Genomic DNA, 20226 nt, shown 5'->3' on the forward strand with positions numbered 1-20226 from the left:
CGAACTTTGAGGCCTTCTCATCGCGACACGACTGCAAAACTTTTCGGACATGGAGCGGAGCCCGTTTAAGTACTGCCCGCTTTGTGGGTCCAAGTACCCACACATCGATCTACACCCCGTCTGTAACAAATGCCTTTCGCCTGACCACGACGACGGCAAGTGCAAGGCCTGTGCACAGTTCCGCTCTAAGAAGACTCTCAAGCTTCGGCGCGCGGTGCGCATGGAAGCTAGACAAGCGGCGCCGGATCCGGAAAACATCTTCGGCGACCAAGATGAAGAGGACCAGGGTCATCATCTTCAAATCTCCCCACCCGAGACGGAGGTCGAGGCGGATCCGGTAGACGACGACGGAGTCGTGGGTCAAGGCCTTGAATACGTCGACGAGGTAGGAGACGACGAAGAGATTTATGGGGCCGCGGCAGATAGCTCAGGGGACGAGCTCTGCCCCGAAGGTTTCGAGGATACCGACCGGGTCACGGGATCGCCTGTAGGCCTTACCCAAGACCCAATGCCGCAAGCCACAGCCCCGCCTTCTGGCCCGGCCACGGACTTACTTGCTGAGCAGACTGTATCGAAACCGAAACCATCGGGATCGACTACATCTAAAATGGCCGACCCGAAAACGAAACCGAAACATAAGGACTCGAGTGTCCCTAAGATGGCTGCCGTGCCAGCGAAAACGACTGTACCCGCTACTCCATCGACTCCGTCGACCTCTGGTCCGCAGAAGTCGAAGAAGTCCGTCGATTCCGCTGCTGCACATTCAAAATCGGCGCCAGAGGAGGGGTCCTCTAAGAAAGATGGTCGGCACGGGTCAACATCGGCGCCGCCGTCCAAGCACGCCAAAGCCGGCTCCACGGAGTCTACGCAGGCGCACGGATCGAAGACTGGCACGTCTGCGCACCGGTCCCAGGACTCGGGGTCGGTGACAGCGGGATCCGCGTCAAAAGCCCACAAGGCCCACAAAGACGTCGGATCCGAGGGAAAGGTCAAAACATCCTCGTCGGCGCCAAAACCAACTGAGAGTGAGACGTCCCTCATCGCCGCATCACTACAGAGAATCAGGGAGAAGGCCTCTGCTCCGTCGGCTCCGATATCATCGCCGCAGGCGCAAACGGACAATCCAGCAAAGCCTTCTGGCAAACTTCTCTTTGTTTTGCCGCCAAAGGAGGCGCCGAAAGCCTTTTCCACCAAATCGGCACCGAAGAAGACGGTTTCTTCAACGGCTGGCCCACTTCCACGTCGGGTACTCGAATCAGAGGATGATTCAGAGCATTTCATCGACGCTGACACCGGCAAATTGACCCTCTATAAGAGAAAAATATCTTCAGAGTCAGTGGACTCATATGTCATCCCACTGAAAAAGAAAAGGGTGCCCCTTGGTGCTTCAGGCCTCATGGAACCAATCCAGCCTCCTCCGAGACGGAGCCCTACTCCCTCACCAGAACACTCTGCGGGTGAGGGGTATGATGAGGATGAGCAATACAATTTCCCTATCAATGAACCAGATGCACAACCGGATTCATATGATGACACTGGTGACCAGGGCACCCAAAATGTGGGGCAGGACCCGCAGCTTTTTAATGCACGTGCATCCCCAACTGAGGATTCAGCAGGTTTTCATGCGCTAATTGAGAGGGCAGCGGCCAATCATGATGTGGACATGCATGCTGACCCGATAGAAGAAGACTTCCTTTTCGACACATTTTCAGTCTCTGAAAGGACAGTAAAGACGCTGCCTATGCTTAAAGGAGTCCTCAAGCATGCTGGGGATATCTTTAAGGAGCCTACCAGAGCACGAGTGGTCAATCCACGCATTGAAAAGAAGTACAGACCTGCACCTGCGGACCCCGCATACATTCGGGGACAGTTGCCACTGGACTCTCTTGTGGTCGCCAATGCCAGGAAACGTGCCAACTCCCAGACAACGGGTGAAGCTCCTCCCCCGGATAAGGAGTCCAAAGTGCTAGAGGCAGGGGGCAAAAGAGTAGCTGCGCAGGCCGCAAACTTTTGGAGCATTGCCAATACACAAGCACTCTTAGCACGTTACGATAGGGCGCATTACGACACCCTAGAACAGGTTATACAACACCTGCCTCCAAAGTTCCAAGAAGGCACCAAACTGCTTATTGAGGAGGGGAAGCTAATCTCAAACGCAGCCATCAAGTGTGCACTTGACGCCGCAGACACAGCTGCTAGAGCTATCAACACTAGCGTTATGCTGAGACGACAGGCGTGGCTCCGCATCTCGGGGTTTAAACCAGATATTCAGACAACCATTCTTAATCAGCCAGTCAATCCTGATAGTCTGTTTGGTCCAGATGTTGACACCACCCTAGAAAAAATAAAAAAAGACACAGAAACTGCTAAGTCCATGGGGGCCCTACAGTCGCAACAGTTTCGTGGCAGCAATTTTCGTCGCTCAGGTGCACGTGGAGTCACCAGAGGACAAATGGGTCAACAATCTCAGTTCTCAAAAGGTGGAGCACAATCCTCGTTCCAAAAACAGAACAAGGGAGGTTACAGAAATAACAGCAACAGAGGTCGCGGCAGAGGAAGCCACAGCTCCCGCTCCTCTACCCCAAGCAAACAGTGACTCTCTGTCACTGCCCCCCGACCACTTAACACCTGTCGGGGGGAGACTGCAGCAGTTCCTGCCCGTCTGGAGAAACATCACCACAGACAGGTGGGTGCGACAACTAGTCCAGTATGGTTATTGCCTAGAGTTGAAATCCACTCCACCCAACATCCCGCCAAGGCAAAGGCCTATGTCCGCAGAGCACTTGCTCTTATTGCAGCAGGAAGTAGTGGTGATGCTGCAAAAAGGAGCAATCGAGCTCGTGCCAGTGGGAGAGGAAGGCACAGGGGTGTATTCCCTGTACTTCCTTATTCCAAAGAAGGACGGATCTCTCAGACCCATTCTAGATCTACGCCCCCTCAACCTGTACATACTGTCAGAACATTTCCACATGCTTACACTGCAGCAGATTCTTCCCTTGCTAAACCAAGGGGACTTCTTAGCAACCTTAGATCTCAAGGATGCTTATTTCCACATTCCACTACACCCGTCCCACAGGAAATACCTCAGGTTCACTATTCAAGGCAAGCATTACCAGTTCAAGGTCCTACCCTTCGGAGTCACCACAGCCCCAAGGGTGTTTACCAAGTGTCTGGCGACAGTAGCAGCGCACCTCAGGAGGCAGAATATCCATGTCTACCCCTACCTCGACGACTGGCTCGTGCAAGCCAAGTCGGAACAACAGTGCGCCGCGGACATGTCGACTACAATTCACCTTCTTCACAATCTGGGTTTCTCGCTGAACTACCCAAAGTCGCATCTACAACCAGCACATGTCCGGCAGTTCCTAGGTGCGACGATCAACACCCTGACGGCCATGGCTCAGCCAAACCAAGTCAGGATAGACAGCATGCAGTCTCTGATCCAAAAGTTCAGACCACAACACTCGCTTCCAGCGAGAGTGTTCATGCAGTTGATAGGCATGATGGCCTCCTGCATCTTCATAGTCCCTCACGCACGGTTACATATGCGCCCGCTCCAGGAGTGCTTAGCGAATCAGTGGACACAGGCTCAGGGGCAATTGACAGACCTAGTGTTGGTTACCAGTCGGGCATACGACTCTCTGCATTGGTGGACTCCACACAACCTTTGCAAGGGCCGACTGTTCCAAGAGCCTGTGCCGCAGATTATCCTGACAACGGACGCATCTCTCCAGGGATGGGGAGCTCATCTGCTCACTTACACAGTGCAGGGACTATGGACGACGCAGCAACAGAAGATGCACATCAACTATCTGGAACTGATGGCAATCTTCATGGCGATCAAGTCCTTCATTGTACATCTGTGCAACAAGGTAGTGTTAGTCCGGACGGACAACATGACTGCGATGTACTACATTCAAAAGCAGGGAGGCACCCACTCGCCACAGCTGTCTCATCTGGCTCAGAGCATGTGGAAGTGGGCCATTCAGAGGAACATTTTCCTCATGGCAGAACACCTCCCAGGGAAGGACAACCAGATGGCGGATCTGCTCAGCAGGTACAGCCATCAAATGCACGAGTGGGAGATACACCCATCTGTCCTCCACCCGTACTTCCAGCAGTGGGGTCATCCGGAGATAGACCTGTTTGCCACAAAAGAAAACGCAAAATGCCAACACTTTGCCGCCAGGTTCCCTCACCCACAGTCGCAGGGGAATGCGATATGGATGAACTGGTCAGGCAAATTTGCGTACGCTTTTCCGCCAGCCCCTCTAATACCGCTGGTCGCAAGAAAGCTAAGGCAGCACGCGATGACTCTCATCCTAGTTGCTCCAACGTGGGCGCGCCAGGCTTGGTACACCACGTTCCTCGAACTCTCAGTGGTGCCGCATCAAAGACTGCGCCTCACGCCCAGTCTTTTGACGCAGAACCATGGAGAAATTCAGCATCCAGATCCGCAACAGCTCAACCTGGCGATCTGGCTCCTGAAGTCCTAGAGTTTGTATACCTTAACCTACCTCCGGAATGCATGAACATCATCAAGGAGGCAAGGAAGCCAACTACCAGAGCATGCTATGCTGCAAAATGGAAGCGTTTTGTCATTTACTGTACAGCCAATGACATCAACCCGCTAGATGCATCTATCCCCAACATCATTTGCTATCTGTTGCATCTTTACAAGTGCAATCTAGCGTACACTTCCATTCGGATACATCTATCCGCCATAGCGGCTTATCTTCAAAACAGGCAGCATCTCTCTGTCTTCAGAGTGCCCGCCATTAAAGCCTTCCTTGAAGGTCTGAAACGAGTCATTCCCCCAAGAACACCGCCAGCTCCGGTGTGGAACCTCAATGTCGTTCTCACCAGACTGATGGGACCACCATTTGAGCCACTGCACTCGTGTGAACTCCAGTTCCTTACGTGGAAAGTAGCTTTCCTAGTAGCTATTACGTCTCTGAGGCGTGTCAGTGAGCTGCAAGCGCTCACAATCCAAGAGCCATTCATTCAAATTCATCCAAATAGGGTAGTTCTACGCACTAACCCCAAATTCCTTCCGAAGGTGGTGTCACAGTTTCATCTCAACCAAACTATTGACTTGCCAGCATTCTTTCAAAACCCGCAAACGGTGGCAGAAAGAATGCTCCATACCTTAGATGTACGGAGGGCGTTGATGTACTACATAGACAGAACACAACCCTTTAGAAAGACAAAACAACTTTTTGTTGCCTTCGCACCACAACACAAAGGCAACCCTATTTCCAAAGCAGGGATAGCCAGATGGATTGTTAAGTGCATCCAGATATGTTATCAAAAGGCCAAGCACACTTTAACAATACCCCCAAGGGCGCACTCCACACGCAAACTGGGGGCATCCATGGCTTTCCTAGGGAACATTCCTTTGGAGGATATTTGCAGAGCAGCCACGTGGGTTACACCACATACCTTTACAAAACACTACTGTGTTGATGTGCATTCCAAGCAGCAAGCTGCTGTAGGACAGGCTGTTCTCAAAACACTTTTTCAGGTTTCTGCAGCTGGCACGGGCAACCGCCGCTGATGGAGGGACTGCTATGTATTCTATGCTAAGATATGAATTTAGCAGCCCACATGCCTCGAACTGAATATGCTACTTACCAGTATGCATCTGTTCTTGGCGTGTAGGGCTGCTAACATTCATATCGCCCGCCCTCCTCCCCGGTGCCTGTCGCAGCTGCAGATATACTATTGTATTTATTCATTAGCATGGACATCCTTTACACTTTTCACTCCATCTTCTGCCACAATGGCGAAAAACAATCTGGGGATGGAGCCGATGCCCATGCGCACTGTAGTCCAGGGGAGGAGCCACCTATCTCAGAATACTTCGAAGACTCTTCCAGGACAACAATGTGCGATCATCCGGACCCAACACTAGGCGGCGATCTAATGCTAAGATATGAATGTTAGCAGCCCTACACGCCAAGAACAGATGCATACTGGTAAGTAGCATATTCATTTTTCATGTAACTTTGTTTTGCAAATGTTTTAGATTAACTGTTGCCATTTCATTCGTGTTTTGTGTTTAATTTTCATTTTATTCTTGTAATCTCATGTCTTATCAATGCTGCTTTCAGCCAACAGAAGCCGCTTCTCCCTCTTCTCCTATTGTCCCTGTGATCCCTGTCCTGCCTATCCTGCCAGTCCCTGCTGAGACCACTGTCATCCCATCCACTTCACCACAGGTTTTTAATCTGTTATTGATTTTCATATCATGTTTTTTTATTCCATTTACCATTAAATTAAGAACTCAATACTTTATAAAAATGTTTCCAGTACTTTGAAGTAGTTTTTCCTTATAAAAGTATTTAGTACAAGTACAAACACCACAGCCAAATAGCTTGTTTGTTTTGTACCACTTGCTTGTTAACATGTCATTATGCATTATTTGCTTGATTTGAAAAAATGTGCTGCTACACTCCATTGATTAAAATTCAGAAACTGTTATTTAATCAGTTGGAAACATTAATGTAAAGTCTGTAACAATATAAGACAACTATGTATATGTTAGCAATCTTAGTGCTCATCATGTTGTTTCAGTTGCATTTTATAGAAGTATTAATATCATATTTTTGCAATGAAAAGGTACGTATCTGATAGACTACTAGCTGCAGATTCCTTAACGTAGAATTATCCCCATGCCTGAGACTGGATCCGGAAAATTTTCTTTGCCAAAGCATCTCTGCGCACCGGGGCGGTACAACGTGACTCCGCCCTGACGTCAGCGAGGTCACAGAAGCCCCACCCCAGCGCTGTTTTTAGGCCTTCTTTTCAAGCTTTGCATTGTGCATCAGTGTGCGAATGCCTTCGGGCTTCAAGACGTGTACTTCTTGTGCACATCAGATGTCGGCGACGGACCCTCACCCCATCTGTATGTGGTGCGACGCTTGTCAGCACCTCAAACCGAAGTCCCGGCGGGAGCGTAGGATGAAATTGCTGTCGGCCCGCTTGTCCAGGTCGGTTTCGTCCCAGCATTCGTCCCCTACCTCGGAAGTCAGGAGTCGCTGATTCAGCCTGCGTCATAGCCCTGCGCCATGACCCCAAGGGCGTCGCTCACCAGCTGGTAGGTCCTGCAGCTTGTCTCCGAGGCCTTGTCCTCGTTCGGCAGAGGGCGCGGGATCCCCTCGGGACGTGCACCCTCGCCTGTCGCCACCCTACCCGCAGTTTCCTGGTGTCCGGCGACTAGGGCTCAAATGAAAGCCTACGCTGCGGCTCTGCAGGCTTCTTTGGCCCCTCCTCCACCTCCTGAGACGTCTGCAGAACACTTACCTCGCGCGGGGCCTTCCGCGGAGTCGCCGACGGGTTCAGCTTCAGGTTGTAGGAGGGTGGTGTTGGTGCGTGGTCCTGCTGGGCTCCCCTCTTCCACCCACAGCGTCTCTGCCTCGCCACAAATCCCTACCGGTCTCCCTGTGGCGTCGCAGGAGATCACCGGGACTCATGGCTTGTCCCCGAGTCCCCCATGATCCTCTGTGCAGGCGGCTGCCTCGCCAGTGGCAGAGCCGGTGCCTTTTCGGCGCCGAAGCCTTTCCCCCCCGCCTGGGCGGTCTGGATGGAGGCCGGGGCCTGGGGTGCTTTCCCAAGTCCTTCTCGGTCCTCTACGCAGGCCGCTGCCTCATGTGAGGTAGAGCGGGTGCTGTTTCTTAGCCGAACCGGCTCCGACCCCGCCCCATTCTTCTAGGGAGCACGTGGTGGTTGAGGTCGACTCGGCGCCGCCTATGTCCACTCCGGCGCCGATCGGCCTCACGGTGGCGCCTGGTCCTCGACTCGTCTCCAGAGGTTCCTTCCTCTCCGGAGGTTTGGCAGCTCCTGGTCTCTTCTTCTCCAGAAACGGGATGCCGCATTGTTGCTTTTTCACCTGCGTCTTCTAGGGCGGGCTCCTCTTTGTCCCCGCATTCTCAGCCCTCGGACCCTCTCTTCCGCAGCTCACGGTTGGTTGCTCCACCGGCTTCTCTGCCTTCCCCGGGGGCCCCTCAGGTTCCCCAGTCATCCGTGGATCCCCCACTATTCAGGGTCTGCCTGTTTATTCCTCCAACTGGACTTGGGGACGGACGGCTTAGTTTACAGCCATCGCCCACGAAGGGATTGCTTTTTCCCCCACGGCGCCCTACGGAGGCCAGTGTTGCCTTTGTTCCGGCTATTTCCATGGCCGCTGGCATTTTGCGAATGGGTGACCCCGTCACCCCATTCCCTACGGATCATCTGTTGGAAGTTCTCCACCAGGGCTCTGGTGGATGGGAGCTGCTTTTCCATTCAAAGCTTAGCTCCACAACTCTCTTCTGGGAGCTTGGGGGCGCCCTGCCTTGGGTGATGCGGTGCCTCAGCCGCTCCCACACCGCCACCGTCCTGCTCTGCACGACCCGGTCTGCCTTTCATTCCACCCTTCTACTCAGGGCCCTCTTCTGCAGACTGCTTTTCCGTCCTTGCCTGTGGTGTTGGTTCCTCCATCGCGGGAGGCCAGTGGTTGGATTCATGGGGGTGTAACATCTTCGCTTCCTCCAGTGCTGCTTTGCGAGCGCTCAACACACTTTGTGTGTTGGCCAGGGCTACCTCCAGCTTGTGGGATTCTGTGGAGTCCCTTCTGTCTCACGTCTCCCAAGACGGTGCCCGCGCTGATCTATGGCACCATGTGCTGGATGGTCGGGAGTTGGCCGCGTTTATTCTCCGTGCGGCCTTGGATGTTGCTGATGCTCTCGGCCGTGCTATGGCCAGTTCTGTGGCTCTCCGTCACCATGCTTGGTTGCGGGATGGTGTTTTCCGGAGAATATTAGGGAGCGTCTGGTTGACCTGCCTTTTGATGGGGTTCTTTTGTTTAACAACCACGCGGACTATGCCATTCAATGTCACCTTTTGGGGCTCCGTCCTTCTCCCCAAGCTTGGCTTGTTGATCCTCCGGGGCTTGGTGGGAGGCGTTATCCCAACTTCTTCCGGAAGTCCAGTGTTTTGAGTGGCCTGTCTGTATGTTCTGTGTGGTTTGACGTACCTTCGCGGTCCCTAGGTTGGCCCTCTCTCCTGTTGGCTGCTGGTTCAGCCCTTTTGGCAATTGTTTTTTTTTTTTTTGGCTGATTGGTAAGCCGTTTGTGGTTCTAACCACGGGTCCTTATGTTCTTTTTTTTTTTTTTTTTTTTTTTTTTGGTTAAAAACTTTTATTGAGCAATCACATAAAATTAAATAGATGGGCCCACAACCACACGGGCTGGCCGCTAAGTCGCATAGTACGACACATGAAATAAGCAATCATTTCCTAGGTCAGGCCAAATCGTAGAACGAAATTGCTCAAGACATAGAACAGGATACAACAATTTTCTATATAAAACATGAAAATAACCAACACAAACATAAGGCGAGTGCAATAATCAAGTCAGCCCAAATAGCAGAGGGGGAGGTCACGAAACAGGAGAACAGAAATACATCAATGAGAGTCGGGAAGGCCGTGGGGGGGGGGAGCAGGGAGGACAGGAAAATCCTAGAACAGAGCGAAAAATTTCGGGAACGTCAGCCTAAGGAGACAGGGTAACATCGGAGGTGGCAACCAAGGGAGGGGTACAAATTTCTCCACGGTATGCATTCCATTGACCCCAAATTTTCGCCCACGCCCCCGGCCTGCCCCTAGCCACGTAGACTGTCTTCTCACGGAACATGGACCAGTCCATGTTGTCCTCCCACACTGAAACATCAGGAGGTCGGGATGCGCCCCAGAGTTGCGCAATGTCACGCTTCGCGACCATGTAACCCAGGGTCGCCCATCTAGTCTGGGCCACAGAGTAATCGGAAGGTTCCCACACATTCAGCAGACATCGACGGGCCTCAGGCCGCAGGTCAACACCAGTCACCACAGTCATCAACGCAAGCACATCCACCCAATAAGCTGCCACCACAGGACACTCCCAAAGTATGTGCATAAAGGTAGCGCTCATCCCACAGCCACGCTTACACAAACCATCCGGGGAAAAACCCATCACGACCAGACGCGGACCAGTCACATACACCCGGTGGAGGATCTTAAGTTGCACCAAACGAAGACGGGCGGGAATGGCGACCTCCTTCGGGGAGGAGAGTGCCGACTGCCAGTCCTCGTCATCTAGTTCCAATCCATCACCTACCCACATCTCTCGGAGTCGGACCAACAAATCAGCGCGATTATGAATCAGCTTCTTGTAGATGAGAGAGATGGTGCTGTCGGGCCAGTGTCCATCTAGTATACGATCTTCAAGGGGGGAAGACTCGGGCAGGGCCACATCAGGAGTCAGAACCGAGGCCAAGGCATGTCGGACCTGCAGATACCGGAAAAACTCTCTATCACTCAAGTCGTATTCTGTCTTAAGGGCCTGGAACGATTTCACGCAACCATTCACACAAACGTCACCCACTTTACAAATCCCAATCACATCCCAGCGGTCAAAGCCCGTAGAAGACCAGAGACATCCCAAACGGTCAGAAGCATAAAGCGGAGTCGCCAGCGTCAGCCGATTCTCCCATCCCAAACTCACATTCGCTGCGCGCCATACGTTGACCGCTGCCTTGGTCGGGCCCACAAGATGGCGCCCGGCCGATCTGGAGTATAGCGCTCTATTAAAGTCCCCTCCCGGCAACTGGAGCCTATCCATCTCAAACGCCGGATCGCGACCCGGCGAGTACATCGCATGGTTAATGGCCGATAGCTGGGCTGCCCAGTAGTACCTCTTGATGTCGGGGAGTGCCATGCCCCCGTCGTACCAAGGGATAGTAAGTTTCGCAAGGGCTATACGTGGACGCCCATCCCAAATCAATTGTCTTTGCAGACTCTCGATTTCTCTGAAATAAGTAGCAGGAACATCGTCGAAAGAGTTCTGAAGGGCGTAGAGGAACCGCGGCAAAGACATCATTTTAAAGAGAGCAGCCCTACCCAGAGGAGACAGGGGCAGCTTACGCCAACGGGCCACATCCAGTCGCAATCTAAGAAGCGGGGGGAGGAGATTACGCTCAAACCGGAGAGAGGAATCCCGGGTAATAAAAATCCCTAAATACTTGAAGCCAGACTGGACCACCTGGATAGGGAATCTGGCCGGCAAAGAGGGCAAAACACCCGAGAGAACATACACACAGGACTTAGCCCAATTAATAACAAGGCCCGAGTTAGCACCGAACGAAGTAAGAACATCAAATAAGACGTTCAAAGATTTACGCGGGGAGGTCAGATAAAGAAGAATATCGTCCGCGTAGAGAGAGACGCGGTCTTCAAAATCCGGTGACCAGCGGATCCCTTTGAGGGAGGGTTCCCATCGAAGCCACGCAGCTAACGGTTCCAAGGCCAGCGCGAAAAGCAATGGAGACAGGGGGCAACCCTGACGGGTCCCTCTACCAAGGCTAAAGGGGACAGAAACTCTACCGTTCACCACCACTTGCGCTAAGGGTTCCACATACAACAACTTCACCCATCCAATAAATTCAGGTCCAAAACCAAATTTTTCGAGAGCTGCCCAAAGATAGGGCCACTCAACCGTGTCAAAAGCCATCGAGGCGTCTAACGAGGCCAAAATGGCCGGCTCCGTCAGAAGCCCCGCCCTCGCAACAGCGCCGTGAAGACGACGTAGGTTAAGAGCCGTGTTGCGATGTGGGATAAATCCGGACTGATCCGGATGAACCAAGTCGCTAATGACCGTCAGCAGGCGGGTTGCCAGGAGCTTAGCCAGGACCTTAGGCTCAACATTTAACAGGGAAATGGGCCTATAAGACGAACAAAGGTCCCGCGGTTTCCCGTCCTTGGGAATTACGACTATCGTAGCAAGACGCTGGTCATTCGGGAGAATACCCCGTTCCCGGGACTCCAAAAACATGGCACGGAGATAGGGCGCTACCTTGTCAGGGCGTAGCTTGTACAGCTCAATTGGCAACCCATTCGGGCCCAAGGCCTTGCCCGAACGGAGCGAACGAATGGCAGTCGCTATTTCATCCGTAGTAAAAGGGGACTCCAACAAGACACGGTCCAGATCGGAAACACTGGGCAAAGCTATGTCTCGCAACAAAAGGCGAGAGTCAGCCACATCTCGTTCAGACACAGGGGTATACACCACACGAAAATACTCAGCAAAACATTCAACTATTCCAACCGGGTCTGTCACTCCGACACCAGTCGACGACTGAATCACAGGCACAACACGATTCGCTCTCTCTTTCTTATCCAACCATGCCAACAATTTACCTGCTTTGTCCCCCACATCATACAAATGACCCTGCTGTTCCCGGAACATCAGTCTAGCCGCATCTGTGACCAGGGATTTATAAGCAAATTGTTTCAGACCCAGGGCGTGGAGTTTATCAGAGGTGATCTCAGACTCTAAGTCGGCCTCCCTCTCAGCAATCTCTATCTCAAGGTCCACCACCTCCCGATTCCTAGCCTTCTTGGATTCAGCAATTAGAGAAAGGGCCTGCCCACGAATCACTGTTTTAAAGGCCTCCCACAGGGATACCGCCGAGGAAACCGACCCCTCGTTGTCCAAAAAGTAAGCATCTAAAGACTTAGTCAAAAGGTTTCGGGTCTCAGGGGAGGCAATATACCAGGGGTTAATTGGAGCCACTCGGCCCACCGCCTCCACCCCTAACTCAAAATAAAGCCAGAGCGGAGAATGATCGGAGATGCCCCGGGGGAGATGTCTGATCTCACGTACCGCCGGCGTCTGCCCCGCGGGCATCAGGAAATAATCCAGTCTAGACAGACTCCCGTGGGCCCCTGAATGGAAAGTGTATTGAAGCTGGGTAGGATGCAGGAGCCTCCAGCAATCCACCAAACCAAACGTATCCAAAAACCCACCTAACCACTGTTGGGCTAAAGGAGTATCCCTAGGGGGGTAGCGATCTTGTAGACCGGAGATCACAGAATTAAAATCTCCTGCAAGAAAAAGAGTACTATCAGGAAGGTCCAACAACACACGGCCCAAATCGGCAAAGGTAGAAGTCTGTAGGCCGGGGGGCACATAAACAGTAAACAAGGAGAGGGTACGACCTTCATAGCGACCCACGAGGACAGCATAACGCCCCCGATCATCAAGGATCACATCATCAATAGCTAGGGGGAGGGAAGCCCGAACAAGGATACCCACCCCCCTGGAACCCGTGGTAAACCCCGAATGTGCAGCAAGGCGATACCCCCACCTATTCATCGCACGACAAGTATTGCCCACCAAATGAGTTTCCTGCAAGAAAACAATATCGGGAGATAAACGGCGTAGACATTTTAACACCACACTCCGCTTAATGCGATCTCCCAGACCATTAACATTCCACGAAACAAGCCTCAACCCGCTACCCCCCATCCCACACAGCAACCCCGAAACCCCCCCGCAATGAGCATGACATAAAAAGGAGCAGAAGCCAGATTGATTCGCCTTGAAAACATAACACAAAAACATCGAACATCCCAACCATCCACCCCCCAACAATCAAAACACCCCCCACCCTGCACCCCTGCAAAATGCTAAATAGCCACCCCAACATGCAGTGTGCCTGTCGCCCAAGAACCCCCATTCTACAAAAAGAACCCCGGAGGAGGAAAGGCTCCGGCCCACCCGCCACCCCGAGTAAGACAGATAAGGAGGAGAATACACAAACAGCAGAGGCACTGAGGCATTAAATCCCCGAAGAGTTTACTCTATTCGAGGGCCCAGGCGTAGGCGAATTGTTCAGCTCTCCACACCACCTTCAGCACCACCCGGGTGGGCGGCGGACTCAGTCCCAGGAGATCGATCAGGTAGAGAGTCCATCCAGTCATTTACAGAATCAGGCCGATCAAAGAAGAAGGTTCGGTCGTTGTACTCAACGCGCAGCCTGGTCGGAAAAAGCATGGCGTAGCGAAGCCCCATGTCTCGGAGACGTTTCTTGACATCACGGAAGCCCATACGCTGTCTCTGGACCTGTTGAGAAAAGTCCGGATAGAAGTTCACCGTGGCGTTCTCAAAGGCCACCGGGCCCTTCACACGCGATGCTTGCAGGATAGCGTCCCGATCCCTATAATGGAAGAGTTTCGCAACAATAGGCCTCGGCGGGGCGCCTGGTTTACCCTTGCCCTCCGGAACACGATGGGCACGTTCCACAGCGAAAAACTTCGTCAGACCAGACGGAGAGAGGTGGTTCTGGATCAAGTCCTCAACAAGGAGATCAACAGAGTGAGGTTCTGGATTCTCCGGAACCCCGACCACGCGTACATTACAGCGACGTGCCCTGTTCTCAAAGTCCTCCAAGCGCCGGGTCATGAAGTCGTTCACCCTGCGAAGGTTGCCGACCTCCGTCTGTATCTCCGAAACGTCCTCCGTGAGACTGGATGACTTAAGATCCAGTGACTTCACCTTCTCATTGGTTTTCGACAGGTCAGCACGAATCAAGTTTACATCAATGGCCACGGTGTCGATTTTGTGGGCCAAAGCTTCATATTGTTGGCCTATCGTCTCCTTCATAGCAGAAATGGCGCCCATGATGTCCTGCAAAGAAGGCTCCGTCGACGCGTCCACAGGGAGATCAGCATTACTGGCTCCGGGCAGGGCGGTTCCGGGGGACCCCTTGGAATGGGTGTAGCGATCCATCACGTTAGACTGGACCGGGCCCCCACGCAGGGGCGTCTTGGTCTTCCGAGTCTCTCGGTCCCCTCTGCCCGCCATATCAGAACTGCGTCACCAGGTGATTAACCAGGCTGGATGGAATGGCCACAGGAAAGTAGGGCCTCGGGACCAAAGAACCGCAGCTAGGGCACCACTAGTAGAAGGGCCAACAGATAGGAGAATAAGCTAGCCAAAGGCCCGACAGCCGTTCCGTGCCCAGACCGCAGCCCAGGCCAGGCTCCTCTGCCAGATGGCTCAGTCTGAGGCAGAAACGAAACCGAAACTTAAGAGGGGGACCCACAGGTCGAATCCCCCTGCCGTTGTTGTTCAACTTCAAGACGGCCACTGAGCCTCACCCAGTCCCGGGCGTACCTCGAGAGTGGAGCCCGAAAGTTCGAACAGACGTAACTCCGGAACCCCGGGCCCAAATCGAATTCCAAAAAGTCCAGGGCAATCAGCCCAGTGTCCTCTACACAAATCCTCGTAAAAAGTCAGGATAAGTTCAGGATATCATGCCGGGAGTGGCGGGGGTCCGGGGAGCGCTGTGCTCACGCGGCCATCTCGGATGCCCGCCAAGCTCCTCCTCGGTCCTTATGTTCTTGTTCTCTGCTGCGGGATTTTTCCCCTAAGAGTGGTTCCCATGTTTTCTTTGGGACATGTCTTACCCTACGTGGGGTACTTGTAGCTATTGTAAAGCTCTGTCCTACGCTGGGGGGGGGGGGGGGTGTGGACTCCCCTTGCGGGTTACTCGCCTTTCCTGGCATTACTGTATACCACTGGTGCGGTTTCTTTGCTCTTGTCTGGGCGTAGCTTGCGCTGCTCCAGGTTCTGTCCTTTTCAGTATCCGCTACATCGCTGGACTGGCTTTGGCATGCCGCCTGCGGCGTTGTGCTGTGGTGTTTCCGCCCTTTTTTGTCTGGCGTTTCAGCCTGGTCCTCTGTCTGGTGTTCCAGGGGGCATTGGATTCCCTTCCTTTTTCCTGTGTTGTGGACGGCCTTGTCTGTCCTACGTAATTCCCCTCCTCTCTTCTGGCTGGTCCCACTTCTTTTTGTAGGTCGGTTTTGTCTGGAACGGCCTTTAGGGGGGTTGTTCTGGATTTCCCTGACCTTTGCTGTCGTCTTGCATTTGGCTTGGTTTGGGTGCTCGGCTTCATGGTACGTGCCGGCTGTGCACGCCTGCTCTTTTGGTCCACCGCCGGTGGACCAAAAGACGTGTGACCATGTGACCTTGCCTTTTTGTTATACTGGAGCCTTGCGAGACTGTGTCTGTCTTCTCTTGCCTGCCTTTCTTGACTGTGGAACCGTTCCTGCCTTGCCCGCTGACTCGAGGCTAAGGCCGATTCAGCTGTCCCCTTCACTTGGGTGGTCTCCTGCGGAGGGCCTTGCCCCATTTCTACCTCTACTCCTTAGAGTTTGGGGTAACTCTTTATTCCTCAGTACTCCTCTGCTGTTGTCTGTCCCTGCGGGGTTTTCTGGTGGAGGTTCCTGGTACCTTGGATGGACTGGGGTATCCTGGCCTCGTCCTTGCTTACTTCAGCTTGGGTGGGACTGAGCCGCCCTTCTTGTCCCCATGACGCATCGCCTGCAAGGGCCCTGTGTTTCTTCCTAACTCAGGAGGTTCTCTCGCAGGCCCTCCTCCCCTCTGGGTATGGCTAGGGTATCTGTTCTTCGTTAAGGAATCTGTGGCTCGTAGTCTCTATCAGATGTACCAGTTACTTACCTTCGATAACAGTGTATCTGGTAGAGACGATTCTAGCTGTAGATTCCTTCACGACCCGCCCTTCCTCCCTGTTCTGCAAGGACCTTCAACTTGGTTTTCTGCACTCGCCTCCTTCCGGGTGGCTTGTCTCCTGCGATTGTCCTCTTCACTTCCTCCCTGACGGGATGCTTCGTTCTGTTTAATTGTTCCACCCTTTCCTTGCTAGTACAAGGTCGGTTGGTTCATGTGTACTTCTGCATCCTCTACACCCTGGTTCTTTCCGGTGTGGGGGCCTACTTTTACTCTTCTACCCTTTTGATTGCTTGGGGTTTCTGACTCCTCTGCAGTCCTCTAAGTTTGGTTCTTTTGGCTATACCTCAGCCTTTAGCTCATTCCAGGGGATACGACCTTTCTTGATTGTGTTGTCTTAGGGTAATTTGCCGTTAATCATCTGTTCCGGACTTGTTGCCCTTCACTGTTGTGGATTGCGATTGCAGACTCTCTTCGTCTGCTAGGATGTTCCTCACATGTTTTTCTGCCTCCAGGAAGGATGTCGCCTTAGCTTGCAAGGTTGTTCCTCAAAGTGGTGCTCTGCTCTTTCCCTGCTATGGCTTTCAGTACCTTAGTGCCTAGCATTTTTCCAAATGGTGCTGTTCCTCTCCTTTTGTTTCCTCCCTTTTCTATTTTCACTGCTTTTTCGCACACTGTTCCCATACTCTCCACAGTTTTGTTTGTGATGGCTCCGCGTTGTGGCGCGGAAAAGTTCTCCGAAGAAAACTGACAACAGCGGGCCGGTGTGGGGCTTATGTGACCTCGCTGACGTCACGCCCGCGGACGACGTCAGGGCGGAGTCACGTGGTACCGCCCCCGGCGCACAGAGATGCTGTGGCAAAGAACATTTTCCGGATCCAGTCTCACGCCTGGAGATAATTCTACGTTAAGGAATCTGCGGCTAGAATCTTCTCTACCAGATACACCGTTACCGAAGGTAAGTAACTGGTACATTCATGCCCCAATAAGTACTTGGCACTGTCAATAAGTAAAATAAGGAACCAGCCACACATCACCTCCTAATAATTCGTAGCGAATGGCGTTGCCTAGATCAACCCGTACTATCCCTTACTATGGTTTCCTTTGTGCATTCATTTCAACCACATATGCACATCTTAGTATGCTGCTCCTCGTTGCTGAACTAAGGGACCAGATCACATGTTCCACTCAGTGTAGAGGAGCACAGAAAAACTCTTACACCATGTTGTGATGGTGCCAGCCTTGTTGATGTGTAAAAGGGAGTCATCTTTGGTTATCAGTTATTCTTCTGAATGGAGTCTTTCATAGATTCATATGCTTGAATCATCCCCATCATCTAGCAGGGTAATAGAAAAAAAACAGCAGTTCCATAGATAAAATATAGCCTTATGGCTGTAACAAAGACTTTAGGTATCCCATTCACATAATTTAAAATGAACCAATCGTCATCCAGTCTGAGACAAAAAGGTCTGAAGACCACGCCCTGATAGACTACGAACCTTCAGATTTTCAACCTTACATCATGTGTGAAGGTGTCCCCTAAGCTCATGATCATTCTCTTTTCAAATAAGTGATATTGCCATCTTTTCTTCTCTGCTTAGAAAAACAGTCCATATCTTTGTGGCTTTTACCCTCTAGCATTACTTCAGACAGTACCTAATACATCTAAAAAACTTCCTTTTTAATTATTGTGGAACCTGTGCCAAAAAGAGGCTTCATTCTAAGGACCATCATAAACAAAGTTTTTTTATTGCCTCTATCCTAACCATAAAACCAAGGATTGTAAAATTTGCCGCTCTTTGTCATCCAAAACTGTCCAGCACAAAAAGTGAAGAATGTTAATCAGGCTTCAAAGATCCAAATCCAGAGGATTTCCAATCAATATGAAAGAGCCTCAGAACGGCACAAAAACTCCATAAGAGGGAGCATTTTGATGAGCGATGTCATTCTTCAAAAGCTGAAGATCACTTCAAAGAAACCCTCAAATGAGGCTTAGAGCAGAAAAAAGAAGAGGCATGTCCTCTATCTAAGGAAATAGTTATAATTGATACACCTAGGCAAAAACCTACTTCAGAGCCACAAACACCAAAAACAAATCTGCCTCAAATGTTGAATAAACCTATGCTGCCGCCGACACCTTTTGCTCTTCAGGGTCATTGATGACGAGATCAATAAAGATGTTGTTGATCGAAAAATCTGAGATAAAACCTACACTAAGGTCAGCAATACCTATTAAAACAACGGCCTCTACGAGGAACCATCATTGACCACCCGGTCTCATTGACTGTCCGTCATTGACTACCCCATCAACAGCATCATTGTCACCTGTACCACCGATAACCTCACCAAAGTGACATCCAATGACGACACCCTAAGCAGTTCAACAGACGATTCCATTATCAGCAAAAAAAGTAAACTACTTCTTCTAAACATACCATAGCAAATACAGAAGTCATCCTCATTTCAGTAAGTGGTACTACAACATCTTTAATACCAGAACATATTTTATGAAGTAAGTGTTGTCAAATCCTCCACGTTACCCTATTAATTTCAAAGAACCGGGTGACAAAGGACTATTCGGGCCAGCATATAGTTTTATTCAGCTCAACGTTAAATTCCAAGTCTCAGAAGCAGAATATTTCTATGAGTGAGAGTTTTAACATTATTCTTCCAGAGTCCCTTTTCAGTTGTTCCAGGAACAGCAAGAACAAGAGTGGCAATATAGATGAGAGCCATATGAAAATTAATGTCATACCTTTACCCAATTTATGATGGAGGTGCCTTCTTTATCCTTAGTAACATATCTTATGGATGAAAATAACAGATTATTACAAGTACTTGCCTTATCCTTCTTCACAGGGACAATGGAAGTAAATTCCTTCCCCAGCTTCACCATTAGCAAGATCAACAGCAAATCTGCACACCAATCTTCGCACTTCTTCTGATGTTCAACAAATCAGAAGGGCTGTATTTGATGCAATCTCCAGTAGTATCTTGTGCTACGAATAGAATGTCTACACCAAAGATTAACATGAAGAACTGCCTCCCTTCTTTCCAAGTACTACTGACCCAGAATGGGATGAATACATAGCTCTGGTGAAGGATATACAACTCCATCAGACTCTCCACAGCACAACATAGGTCACTTCCACACTCTGATTTAAAGGGCATTGGAAAGATTTGGCCTGCCAATCCGTGCAAAAGAAATGGATTGGTTCCAAAATGATTTTAATTGGCCGACAAGAAAGATGATCCGAGCCATATCAACAATGGATCATATCTGGTCCGATGGACTAAAAACAATAAAAAGTCCGTAAACATTGGCTACAGTTAATCCAAGGCTCGGCAACAAATATAAAACACCAGATGATACACCAGTATGTCTTAACAGGCACCCACATGCACACTGTCTTAGTGCAGGCTGCTCAAAGGGATGGTCTCGTACTCCTGTGTCATTCTGTTCTGCCCCACCTAACAGAGAAGGAACAAGATTGGATAATATCGGAAGGAGTTATTTAGCATCAGCTGCACCATCTATTAGATCTTCTAACACCATATTAATTTTGAGCCACTACAATAAACAAATATGGTCTGACATTGTACCATATCCAAATATGAAACCTGAAGATAAAAAGGTGGAAGTCTAGTCCATTTTACTTGAAGGAGCAAGGACGTCCTCTCCCATAATCAATGTTGCCATGGACATAGCAACCACTAGTTTTAACGTTAATTAGCTGCGGCAGCGGTTTTATGAAGACAAGAAGGGTTAAGAGCATCTCCGTTTTATCCTGAAGTACAAAGCAGCATAATGGATCTGCCATATAACGCAGAATCTGTATTTGGCAGGCAAGATGATGCGGCTTATAACTCAACAACTGCAGGTTTATAAACTAAA

At 50.9% G+C, this 20226-nt stretch overlaps 1 protein-coding gene across 14 annotated transcripts in view; it reads left to right on the top strand.

Moving 5' to 3' along the window:
- Positions 1-20226, top strand: part of DLG1 (discs large MAGUK scaffold protein 1) — a 1315748-nt gene that overhangs the window by 584139 nt on the left and 711383 nt on the right. For 9 of the 14 annotated variants that reach the window (XM_078666465.1, XM_078666467.1, XM_078666469.1 and 6 more), the window contains one exon: positions 6114-6221. The exons of the other annotated variants lie outside the window; for them this stretch is intronic. In XM_078666465.1, coding sequence (XP_078522591.1) covers positions 6114-6221 — 108 coding nt within the window. The remainder of the gene's footprint in view (positions 1-6113; positions 6222-20226) is intronic. 14 annotated transcript variants of the gene reach the window in all.

The sequence above is a fragment of the Lissotriton helveticus genome, chromosome 11 (assembly GCF_964261635.1).
Source record: "Lissotriton helveticus chromosome 11, aLisHel1.1, whole genome shotgun sequence".
Taxonomy (NCBI): Eukaryota; Metazoa; Chordata; class Amphibia; order Caudata; family Salamandridae; genus Lissotriton; species Lissotriton helveticus.